The sequence below is a fragment of the Artemia sp. Qi Xiang Cuo genome, chromosome 8 (assembly GCF_049724085.1).
Source record: "Artemia sp. Qi Xiang Cuo chromosome 8, ASM4972408v1, whole genome shotgun sequence".
Classification (NCBI taxonomy): domain Eukaryota; kingdom Metazoa; phylum Arthropoda; class Branchiopoda; order Anostraca; family Artemiidae; genus Artemia; species Artemia sp. Qi Xiang Cuo.
Genome location: NC_142801.1, coordinates 34,384,216 through 34,397,778, shown reverse-complemented (window position 1 = coordinate 34,397,778; position 13,563 = coordinate 34,384,216). Strand labels below are relative to the sequence as shown.

At 35.0% G+C, this 13,563-nt stretch overlaps 1 protein-coding gene across 1 annotated transcript in view; it reads left to right on the top strand.

Moving 5' to 3' along the window:
• Window positions 1-8,587: 8,587 nt before the first annotated feature.
• The window catches only part of LOC148949349 (protein sly1 homolog), a 204,263-nt gene continuing 199,287 nt past the window's right edge, over window positions 8,588-13,563 (top strand). The window contains exon 1 of the mRNA XM_089093385.1: window positions 8,588-8,676. Coding sequence (XP_088949511.1) covers window positions 8,652-8,676 — 25 coding nt within the window. The 5' untranslated portion in view covers window positions 8,588-8,651. The remainder of the gene's footprint in view (window positions 8,677-13,563) is intronic.

Sequence of the window (13,563 nt, the reverse complement as noted above, 5' to 3'; positions counted from 1 at the left end):
TTGTGAGATAGCCATGTTGTTCAGCGTAGTTGAAAGGTCTGGCAATTATGTCTTTGAGGATGACACCCGCCCCCCCACAGCCCTCAGCTCAAGTGCCCCGATACGTTGTGCCCCGACGGCATATAAGGTCGTTATTGAAAGGGCGGTCGTATAAGCTCCAGAAGGGGTTCAATGAGTTGGAAATCAGATGTTCTAGTTCCCTTTTTAAGAGTCAAAGTTATGGGGAGCCCCCCCCCCCTACGTTATATTTTTCAAAAATGCATCCGATAAAAATTTTGAGACAGCAATTTGCTCAAAAATACTTCGAAGGTCATATAATGAGGCCTTTGGCGTGGACAGAATCCCCCAAAGTCTGGGGGTAAGGGTTGTAACTTATGCCCAAGGGGCATATAAGGTTTCTACGGAAGGGGTGGTCGTGTGAACTTTAGAAGAGGCTCAATGATTTGAAATGATTTGTGCTCTAGTTCCCCTTTCAGAGTCGAACATGATGGAGAGCAAATAGCCCCCCCACCCTCTTTCCCAAACGCATTCAATTGAAATTGTGAAATAGCCATCGTGTTACCAATAATCCAAAAATCATATCAGAAAGAATTTAGGGTGGACATAATCCCCCAGAGCCCATGGGCAAGAGTTGTAAGTTATGCCCAGGGCATATAAAGTTTGTATGGAACGGGCAGTTGCGTAAACTTTGGATCGGATGGGGCTCATTTGATTGGAAGTCGGAAGTTTTAGTGCCCTGTTAAAGACTCAAAAGTGAATAGAGGGACGTCACCCCCTCCCCCCCAAGCCTGTCATTTCCTGAAACATATCCGATCGAAATTTTGAGAGACATATTGTATTCAGCATAGTTGACAGGTCCAGTAATTATGTCTTTGGGGTTAGGCAATCCGTTCATCGTTTATACCTAGTATATGTTATTGAAAAAGGTATGCATGTTTGAACTTTTCTTCCCAAGAAAACGAAATGTATTCAAGTGAGCCTTTCATGTCGAGGGGAGTATTGAACTAAATCAAAACACATTATGGGCATACGGACTGTCAAAAAGGTACAACACAGGAATTCGGAAAATTCAGGAAATGATCAAGAAGCCAATATTTGCTTGCTACCAATACTATTACAATTACCACTGCTACTACTACCACACTACCCTGTTTACAGTATTGAGGGGAAATTTGAACTAAACCAAAAGACGCTATGTGTATGCACATTGTCAAAATAGCGTATTTCAAGAATTGATTTGGGTATTAAGTTGAAACTTTCAGAGAATACTTAAAGGGGAAGATTATCTCACTAAAAGGCAGTATGTGCACACTACTACTAATACTACTGTTACTCCTACATTTACTACTACGCTACTGCTTCTATTGCTACTACTTGTAATGCTAAGAGCGTTGAGATGAAAATTCCAAAAAGTATATGCACATACAGGTTATCAAAAGGACATATCAGCTATGTCATAGCAATGGCTAATTGTATTAAGTTGAAACTTCCAGGATTTGATGAGAGGGATGTTCAACTGACCAAAAGGCAATAGGTTAATACTACTGCTGCTTATAGTACTACCGCTATTTACTAGTAACATCAATACTACTACTGTGACTACTATTACAACTATGCCTAAGGGCATGAAGGGGAAATTTTCAAGAAATTTTGATGGGGAAGATGAGCTGAATCAGAGCACGCCCTCTGTGTATGAAGGCTGTCAAAAGGGTGTAACAGCAATATCTTAGGAACAGTTTGGTGTGTGAAGTTTAAATTAACAGGGCTTGTTGTGAGGGATGTTGAACTAACAAAAAGAAAATATTTGCATCCTAATGCTACTGCTTCTGTTCATACTACCGCTACTGTTACTATTATTACTACTTATGTTACTACTACTTAGTCTACTGCTACTAAAGCTTAGGCTACTGCAATTAATTCTACTGCTATTACTACTACTACTGCTATTAAAACTAAAGATATCAAGGTGAAAAATTTGGGATATATAAAAACTTAATGAAACTAAATATAGACACACTATGCCCACACAGGTTGTTTAGCGGACGCATCAGAAATGCTTCAGGAATTGTTGATGGTATGTATTATGCTGAAACTTTCAGCGTGTGTTGAAGGGGATGTGAAAGAAACCAAAGGTGCTATGCGTATGCTGCTACAATTATTGCTACTGTGGAAGCTAGAAGTATCGAGGTAAAGCTTTCGAGAAATAATTGAGTGGAATTATGAACCAAATCAAAACAAACTATGAGTACGAGGAATTTGAGAACAATGACAAAATAATGTCTGTCGAATTACTTACACTATTAAGATATACCTTTAAAAGTAAGTTGTGGGGATTTTGCATTAACCAGAAGACACTATATGTATACTTTTAATACTACTACTACAGTTAATGTAACTAATGACGCTAAAGGTATTAAAATGAAACTTCTAGGGAACGTTTAGGAGTTTCAACTAGAGGAAAAAATTGTGCGCATGCAGGTTTTCAAAAGGACATATAAGCAATATCATAGGCAGCACCACTCTATAATGTCTAGAAATATCATTGAAACATTTAAAGGAGCTAATTCATTTCAAAAATTAATAACGACCCAGTAACTATGTCTTACAGATATTAGGCATGTCCTCCCCCACAATTATTCAATTGGTCCATTATACTTTAAAACTAAATGATGCTTTAAAATAAATCCAAAGTTATTATATTTAGGGTTGCCAATAAGACACCTCAGCAATATATCGAGAACCACTCTGGGTATTAAGTTGAAACTTTTGGGGATACTACTATTACTACTTCTGCTCTAATTTAACTAAATTAAAGGAGTGTAAATGTATCCAGATTGTCACAGAGCATAGATAGAATCTTTTGGGAACGATATTAAGTTTTATCTTTCAGGTCAACTTCAGAATCCACTAAATTAAATTAAAAATACTGTTTGTGTCAGGATTAAAAATTGTTGAAAAACTTTCTCCAACATACAAACAGTAACTCATACTATGGATTATTAAAGAAAAAAAACTGAAAAGGCATAAATATTATTTTTTCCATGGAAAAGACTACGTCAATAAAAATCGAAAAGAAATCAATTTTTATTTTATTTTTTAAAATTAATCTCATAAGAAGTCATGTCTGGCTTATTGCATTTTGGTGTATAGTCGCGATGACCAAAGTTATTTATTTAATTTTATATTTAGCAGAGGTCAAATTATGTTTTTATTTTATTCATGTTTTTATTTTTTATGGTCAAATTAGGTTTAGATCTTAAACGAAGTTTCGTTTTTTTTTTATTTCAATACGTTTTCTTTAAGTTAGAATGAATAGAACAAAATTAATTGCAAAAAGCCAACTTATGCCGTTTTGTGCCTGAATTATAAGCAAGGCTGGCTCAATTTACTCTTGCGTTTCAGGAACCTTGCTTAGACCGGCTTATTTGCTTTTTAGGAATTTTACAATAACTGACATGTGGCTTTCAACTAATTCTGTATTTACGTCATTTCAGTGTTGTTCTGCTTTTTCATAAAACTACGCCTACCATTAAACTAACTTGAAGTCATAAACACATGCACGGACACACAATGGATGTTTCTCCATGATCCAATTGTTTGCTAACAATGTTAGCTTGGCTATGGATGGTGGGAACAAAATTGTTAGTTAACAGATATATTTCGCTTTAAATTCTCCAACAAGTATTCGATTTGTTAAAGATATCATCTAACAATGCTAGCCAACATTTCTTAGTTGGATGGCGGAAAAACTATTGTTGGGAAAATTGTTAGCTAACAATTTTTTGTTTGGACGGCGAAAAAGCCCTTATTCCACCGATCTTCCATTTTACCATTGTAATGAATTCAGTAACCTTAGCGCAGCCAGAATCACACTTTGTATCGTTACCAAAACATGGTACGGACCTCTTTTAACAGGTTTTTCGAATTTTCTGCTATTTTATTATTTTCAGAATCTATATTCTTCGAGCGTCTTATTTTTTTTTCTCTATTGCTGAATACTTCCTTTGGAAAGAAATTTAGCGTGCAACCCTTTCTTAATTTTGTGCTAGTTATAAAGATTTTTTTTTTACATTTGAAAAAAGTTGGGAAAAATAGAAAGATAAGCGTGCGAGCCAAGATTAGAATATTAAAGGCTACAGTGATGACAGTGGTCAACACAGCATAAATATTATATAGTATTGAGAGTTCTTGTACTCTCCATTAAAATTTTTTGGGACACATCAGTCGCGCTGCTTTCTTCATGACTCCGCCTTCGCGCGAGCGCAGCACCTATGCTGTGGCCATGTAGCAACTGAAGCTATTGCTGTGACGTTTTGGGAAACTTCCCCAAGCTCGTGCTGTCATGTACCCCATTTTTGAACAAAATTTTCACTACTGTTGAGTACCTATGCTATGGTGGTCAAATATGGTTCTGAAGCATGAGTACTCCGAAAAACGTTGGAAGATTTGCTAAATATTTTCCAGAGAATTTGCCTATGGATTTTTTTGGGTGCTTGACTGACTGACCACATTGTAAATAGTAGGCTATACGAAAAGTACGGTTCAATCCTGGTTTTCTAGGACTATATTAAGAGAAGGTGGCTAGGGCACGCTTAGCGGATGAAGGATGACAGATTGCCAAAGATTGTCCTTTTCGGCCAACCGTCTAGGGCTAAACGGAAAGCAGGTCGTCCGCGTCTGGGGTGGAACATGTCATAAAGAAAGATTTAAAGGAAATGAGAACTTCCTGGGAGGGTTGAAGAGGGAGGCTTTGAATAGATTGGGATGGAGAAGAAGCGTGCGTAGCTATGTTTGCCTCATGCGGCTTGGCGCTGCGGTGAGTTGTTAGTATTAGTAGTAGTAGTAGTAGTCTCCTCGCTCGAACTATAGCCTTCAACTAGAATATCTGTTTCTATGCTCTTCGAAGTTATAGTTCAGAAACCAGAAATGATCTCTGGTACTTACTTTAGAGTTTGCTGAAGAAAAACGTATACCGGAATTTATGTTTTATGCAAACATAGAACAGTTTTATTTTAATTCATCTCTAATAACTGCAATACATCCTTTTGCTGAAAAATCATGTTCTTTGCTACATTTATTCCAGTTTTCATTGGGTCAGTCAGTTTCCAGTGGGTCAAATAGGGATGTCCCCAGTCCCTATTCTTATTTGACAATATAGATGAAAAGGCCGAAAAAGTGGGGCTCACAGTAAATGTCAGTAAGACAATGGGCATGTCTACATCTGAGTCGGCTGATACTGAAATGTAAAGATAATACAAATTAACAGGTCAATGAATTTAAGTACCTCGGGAGTTGAATTGATTTCAATGGTGAAATCAAGCGACGAAATCAAGAGGAGGATTGGACCAGCTACATTGGCTTTTAATAAGTTGAAGCCAATATGGCGCAGTAGGAAATACTCTATGCGCTTGAGGCTCTGCCTCATGAATAGCAATGTGATGTGCATTATCCTCTATATAAATGACAGTTTGGGACCAGGGCACTGTTCGAGAAAGGTGCTTAGGTATCTATATTATCGCAGTGACAAGGACGTTGAAGCGATTCCCGCACAATGATACTTTTTGGAAGTCACTTCAGTTTGTAAATGGCAAGATGCCCCAGGGAACTGAAAGAACTAATATTCTATAACTAGGTGTCGTAATTAACCGATTTACAGATTTCATGTCGAAACTCACAGATATTTATTCCCAGTAGTGCAAGCTGCCAAATGCTTTTAGTGACTCCGAAAGCAAGATATAAGCAAAATGACTACATACTTTATGTGGAGAAAAATACTCTAAACGGAACACTTTATCGACGCAAAAGTTTTTCTAGACCTGAAAGAATTCATCGAGAGGATACTCTCCCTATCACATTCGAACGCAAACTCAGGAAGAATAATTTCTTTGGATGACTGATGTCAAGGTGAAATACTGGAATTAGTTGAAAAAGGAAAGTGTTGAATCCGTTTTGTTCGTGAAATTGAGAATAAATACAATCATACAAGAATCCACAATTCCGAATACCTTTATATAGCTCTTCCTCTCCCTAGTTATCGAGAGGATACTCTCCCTACCACATTCGAACGCAAACTCAGGAAGAATATTTTCTTTGGATGACTGATGTCAAGGTGAAATACTGGAATTAGTTGAAAAAGGAAAGTGTTGAATCCGTTTTGTTCGTGAAATTGAGAATAAATACAATCATACAAGTATCCACAATTCCGAATACCTTTATATAGCTCTTCCACTCCCTAGTTAAGAAGACAAATCCAGAAGCAAAGATGAAGAAGATACTAAATTTGAACTGCATTATTTTCTTTTTTTATAAATATGAAGTAAAATTTTGATGATGGGGTAAAACACAATGTTTTCACTGACCATCAACCGCTTCGAGAAGACAGACAACTTTCAGCGAAAAACAAAATCCCCCGACAGTGAAGGCTATTTTAGCTCACAATGAGTTTGTCCGCCTCCTTTGCTTGATAAGTGTTTCTATAATGCATTTATCGTTCTGTTTGTATTTTTTATTCTTTATTTATATCCCGCTTTTGTTTACTTTGTGGGTTATAAATAGTTTTTGTTTTTATTATCAGCTTATGTTCTATTTAGAAGCTATGTTGAAATTAGAAAAAAATTCTACTTGCCCTTTATCAAACTAAATGACACTTCACCGCTGATTAACTTGTTCGTGAAACCTGGGCGTAGCATAAATCTGTCGTAAGAAGTATATTTTTAGGCTCAAAAAGTATAATCCTCTTTGTTTGATTTGACAATACTGCCTTGCACGCTTTATAGCGTGTTACCAGGTTGAACTTTTTTCCCCCAATTGGGCTATTAGATTTTCAGTTTTGTGGGACAAGTTACTAAAAACCCACGGGGCCAGTTTTTGGGCTACGATGCTTTGGATTTCCCTACTTTTGTGCTTGAATTTTCTCGAAAGAAAAAATCCTGTTTGTCAAACCTGCCTGATCATTTAACTTCTTTGGATTCTTGGGTCACAATATTATAATGGGTCTTGGAATGTGAATTCCTATTTCTTATCTGCGAACCTGGCTGCTAGATGCCGAAACGAACCTGAAATTTGAACAGAATTTGAATAAAAGTTAATGCACCATGCCTTCGATGAATATGTCTTCAATATCACACTTTTTAAAAGCTAATGGCCTATCTTCTAACAATACATTTTGGTCCTTTTATTAGATTTAAGTAAAGTTTAGGATTAGGGACCCTTGGATCAACCTGTTTTGCGCCCCCCCCCCTTAAAAAAACCATGGATCCGACCCTGGCACAAGAACTCCCCATGGAACCAGACCAAACAACAAGAAATAAATTGATTACATCTTGCTACTACTTCGAGATCGTTTTTGGGATGAAAAACTGTAAATCAATTATTAAGGATTTTAAGTTATGTCAATTTAAATGGTATACTTTTCATTTCAATGCAACGCCGTTTTTCAGGGATATCAAGCTATTTTTTAGAAATAGTGGAAATTTGTTTTCGCACTCCAAATTTAAATTTAAGTTTAACCCAAGTAATAGTTACCGTTCCAAAATCAGTATCGAATAAGAATTGTTTGCACTAGACAGTATTTCTAAAAATATGTTTTCTAATTTTCCGCTACTATCGGCCGAGATTCACTCTTTACTAAGTTTCAGCCACCGCTGTATTCGTGATAGGGACGTAATGGTTTATTCTATTTCTGACTTTTCCATTTTAGTAGCCCATAAAAAAAGTACTAGTCTATTGTGATGGGGGTAGATTAGGCTTATCTATGTTCATCCATAACTTTTTTTTTGTACGAATCTGTGCTTTGTTTTGAATTATTTTTCGGGATAGTTTTTGTAATATTTGCTCTAATTTGAGTTTTCTGCTGAAGTCACAATTCAGGCAAGTCAAAATCATGTTGTTACATGAATTGAAAGTAACACTCGTAATGAATGTCATCATTTGTTGTTCATTTTTATTTGTAGTTGGTAGCCGAAGTTGTCTTAGTAGACGGTTTATGATTATGAAGAACAATATTTGAAAAATTACTTTGATTATCGGCAATCTTTGTTTTTTTACCGTTTGTTCTTATTTGCTTCAGACTGCCATTGCAGCATAATGGCTTTTAGTTATGGCGTTTAGGAGTTCACTAACATGGTGCACTGTTCTCACTGAGGAAACATGCCATATGACCGATCAGGGACAACTAATTCTCTTGAATGTCTGACTGAAAATACTGACATGTCTGTCCAGTATCTTTAAGCTGCTTCCTCGAAAAGTCTGCACTGATTTTAATTCTTTTTTTTAATGTCCCAGCATGCAGAGTTAGATTTTTTTTTCTCTGGGCTTTTATTTCCTTATTAATTTACACCTATGTGTATATTATCTGATATCCGATTATAGTTTCCTCGTTTTGCCCATCAAAGTCACACAAGAAATATTTGAATGAATAACTTTGTTAATCCTGCATTAAAAAGGGCTAAATCTTGGGCTTCGAAATTTTCGTTCGCTACTTAGGCTCAATAACCGGCTAAATTTAGCCCTATAAAGAGCTAACGGTGGTTTGGGCTATGCATTTCGCCTGAATCTTGCAACTATGCTTCAAAACAGCCATCTTGGCACAGAATTTAAATTATACACACGACACGATATTCTTGACAGATAAAAATACCATTGTCAATACAATGTCCATAAGACAGCGTCAAAAAGGCAAGTCGAAGCATCAATTTATTGTCAGTATAATATTTTTTTTTATTGAAAATAAAAATAGTGATGCTATAGCATATTATGCTGGGAAACAGAGTGTAATTTAAGAAATTTTGATAGAATAAGGCAAGAAAACCAGTTGTCTGATAGCTAATTGCGGCCTTAATGCTTTAGCCTCTATAAAAAATTTAGGTAAATATCTACCAAATCATATTATTGAGTTAGGAAGAAAGTGAATACACCATTTGATGCCTTTTTTTATGCTGATTACGAATATAATGGCCTAAGTATTTCTATTGGAAATGAATTTCAGCCCCCCCCCCCAAAATATCCCTACCCAAACCCTGAATGGGAATATATATAAGGGGGGGGGGGCTGAAATTCATTTCCAATAGAAATGCTTATTATATTTGTAATCAGCATAAAAAAGGCGGTAAAGTTCTACCAAATCATATTATTGAGTTAGGACAAAAGTGAATACACCAATCGATGCCTTTTTTTATGCTGATTACAAATATAGTAATCATTTCTATCGGAAATGAATTTTGGTAAAATTCTACAAAATCATATTATTGAGTTAGAAATAAAGTGAATACACCATTTGATGCCTTTTTTATGCTGATAATGAATATAATAATCATTTCTATGGGAAATGAATTTCAGCCCCCCCCCTATTTATACCTAAAATAACTAACCCCTTAATGGGAATATATAGGTGGAAGGGGGAGGGGGCTGAAATTGATTGATGATAGAAATTATTATTATATTAGAAATGAGCATAAAAAAAGGCAGCAAATGATGAATTCATTTTATTCTTAACTCAATAATATGATTTTGTAGAACTTTACCTGAATTTCAGCCCCCCCCCCCTATAGCTGGCCCTTCAGGGTTAGGTTGGGTTAGTCGTTACAAGGGGGGGGGGGCTGAAATTCATTTACAATATAAATGCTTAGTTATTCTTAATAAGCCTAAAAAAAGGCTTAAAGAGATGGATTAAAATTAGTTCTAAATCTAAAATGGGATTTGGTAGAACTTTACCAAAAAGGCATCAAATGGTGTATTCACTTTAGTCCTAACTCAATAATATGCGTTGGTAGATATTTACCAAAATTTATTATACCTCCTATAGATTTGATTTTTTTTTTAAGCATTAGATTTGGCTAACACCTTTTTCAATAGCCTAAGCTAATTGTGATTGATTTTTGTACTTCTTGGTGTTCAATAAGCAATTGAGTAAATGTTTAATAGCCTAGTTGGCTACTTGGTAAATATCTACCAAATCATATTATTGACTTACACATAAAGTGAATATACCACTCAATGCCTTTTTTTATGCTGATTACAAATATAATAATCATTTCTATCGGAAATGAATTTCAGCCTCCCCCCCCCTATATATGCCAATTCAGGGTATATATTTCTACATTAGGGGGGTTGGGGGTAAAGTTTAAACTTACCTCCCATTTACATCAGAAACAAAATTTGCCCCCACCTCCCCTTAATGTAGAAATATATACCCTGAATTGGCATATATAGGGGGGGGGGGGGCTGAAATTAATTTACGAAAGAAATTATTATTATATTTTTAATCAGCAAAAAAAAAGGCATTGAGTGATATATTCACTTTATGCGTAAATCAATAATATGATTTGGTAGATATTTACTGGCTACTCTGGAAGGAAACTGAATAAACAAGTAAAAGAAGTAGACAAGTATTTGATTCATTATTTTATATTCTTTAAAAAAATATTAATTAAAGAAACTTTTTCCACAAAATAAGTTTTTCAAAGAAAAGTAAAGAACTCCATTAAACAAAAAATTAACAAAAATAAAATCAAATAATCTACCAAGCATGAAACTACCACATCAGTATTGAAAAATAAATAAAACCCAAAACAAACAGAAATTACAATAAATAACCAAGTCAAACTCAAAATGAGCAGAAATTAACATAAGTTGGGTGCAAAACCCCTATGCCTTCCCAAGGCCAGAACAAAATTTGCACTTTACTGAAAAATTGCAAATGAATGTGCATTGTCAGTTTAATATACATATACTGTTAATGCTTTAGCCTCTATAAAAAATCTATTATACCTCTTATAGATTTGATTTTTTTTTCAGCATTAGGTTTGGCTAACACCTTTTTCAGTAGCCTAAGCTAATTGTAATTGATTTTTGTACTTCTTGGTGTTCAATAAGCAATTGGGTAAATATTTAATAGCCTAGTTGGCTACTCTGGAAGGAAACTTAATAAACAAGTAAAAGAAGCAGACAAGTATTTGATTCATTATTTTATATTCTTTTTAAATATTAATTAAAAAAACTTTTTCCACAAAATAAGTTTTCAAAGAAAAGTAAAGAACTCCATTAAACAAAAATAGAATCAAATAATCTACCAAGCATGAAACTACCACAAATCAGCATTGATAAATAAATGAAACCCAAAACGAACAGAAATTACAATAAATAACTAAGTCGAACTCAAAATGAGCTGAAATTAACATAAGTTGGGTGCAAAACACTTATACCTTCCAAAGTCCAGAACAAATTTTGCAATTTACTGAAAAAATACAAATGAATGTGCATTGTCAGATTAGTGCACATACACTGATATTTAGTTATCAGAACGTTAATATTATTTGATTTATTAAAGTTATAAAAGTAAAAACTTTATATTTTTTTCAGTAAAGTGCAAATTTTGTTCTGGCCTTGGGAAGGCACAGGGGTTTTGCACCCAACTTATGTTAATTTCTGCTTGTTTTGAGTTACTTACCTCAAAGACGTTATTTGCACAACTTAAAACTACATTGAACAAAATGGCTATCTCAAAATTTTGATTGGATGTGTTTTGGGGAAGAAGTGGGAGTGAGAGGGGGGTTAGTTGCCCTCCAATCACTTTTGACTATTAAAAAGGGCAGTAGCTCTTTGAATTTTCAATCGAATGACCCTTATTTGAAATATCTATGACAATACCTTCTATAAAAACCTTATATGCCCCCCAGGGCATAACTTACAACCCTTGCCCTGAAGACTTTGGGGGAGTATCCTCCTCAAAAAATAATATCTATCTGGAAATCAACGACACTTAAAAAAATGGCTATCTCAATATTTTGATTGGATGTGTTTGAGGGAATGGTGGATGTGGGGGGGGGGGGCTAGTTGCCCTCCAATCACTTTCAACTATTAAAAAGGGCACTAGCCCTTTGAATTTCCAATTGAATGAGCCTTTTTTGAAGTTTCTACAACAACACTTTCTATAAAAACCTTATATGCCCCCAGGGCATAACTTACAACCCTTGCCCTGAAGGCTGTGGGGGAGTGTCCTCCTCAAAAACATAAATTCTATCTGGAAATCAACTACGCTGAACAAAATGGCCATCTCAAAATTTTGATTGGATGTGTTTCGGGAAATGGTGGGCATGGAAGGGGTGTTAGTTGCCTTCCAATCATTTTTGACTTTTAAAAAGGGCACAAGCCACTCCAATTTCCAATTGAATGAACCCTTTTCGAAGTTTTTATGACAACTTCTTTGATACAAAGTGCCCTGCTCTAAAGGAAAAAAATAAAATAATAAATAGTACATTGTGCCAGCATTGTTCTTATATGCTCTCAGGGCATAACTTAAAACCCTTGTCCTGAGGGTTGTGGGGGAGTGTCCTCCTCAAAAACATATTTTCTGTCTAGAAATCAACTATGCTGAACAAAATGGCTATCTCAAAATTTTGATTGGATGTGTTTGGGGGAATGATGGGCGTCGGGGGGGCCGCCAGTTGCCCTTCAATCAATTTTGACTATTAAAGTGGGCACCAGCCACTCCAATTTCCAATCGAATGAGTCCTTCTTGAAGTTTCTACGACACCCACTTTGATACGAAGTGCCTGGGTATGGAGAAAAAAAATAATAATATGTTGTGTCCACATTGTTTTTTACTTTGGCAGCATGATTCCACTGCCTATGATTATGGTTCATCATAGCCTAGGCTATGTTCTTTGTTCAAATAGGTAGCACAACAGATTTAATTACTAATTTACAGGTAAGATTAACACACTAATAAATTAAGGTTTTGCTGTTTCTGGTAAAATTCTTATTTAGCTACTTTTCATTATCTTGGAAAGTGGTTAGGTTAGGAAAATAAAACTTTCAGTAATGAATCCAAAGCCAAAAAAAAAAACTGGGAAGGTATTGCCAAGCTACTATATATTAACCCTCTTCTGATTTCAATGTCTTGGAAATTTGTCTACTTGACAGGTGTATAGCTATTAAAATTTTGTCAAAATAACATTTTACCTTATTTTTCAGTTACCAGTTTCTTTTTTGGTACTTGTCTATTATATAATAAACACTTGAAAACTTGTATCATGAAGTTGAGACAATACCTAGTTTTCACACTGTCTATACCAGACAATTACCTTCAGCTTGTTGGGAAACTACATTATAGCTATATTTAAATTAAATATTTAGTCAGTATTTTGGTTAGGTTAGGTTATGTATTTAATATATTTTACTCTGGGTGCCCCCCTCCATAATTCTTTGTTGTAGTTTTCATAATTTTGTTACTAAAGTATTGTATTTCATCATATTTTCTTTTATTTCAGTAGTGTTCACCAAACTTCACTTCTTGAGTATGTATTATAGAATAGACAAGTACCTATTTTTCTTTAGTTTTAGTTCTGAAAATGCATTTCCTGTTATTTGGGTAGAATTTTACACCATATCAATAGGTTTTTCTGAATTTAAGAAATGTATTTGCAAATCTTTGAAACCTCATAAGTTGGGATTCAGCAAAGTTATGAAGCTGAAAACAGCTTTCTTGTACTTCATTTAAGCAGAAGATTTGTTTTTCAAGGATTCACTTTCATAACTCAAAGATTTTTAAAGGTCATCAAAAGT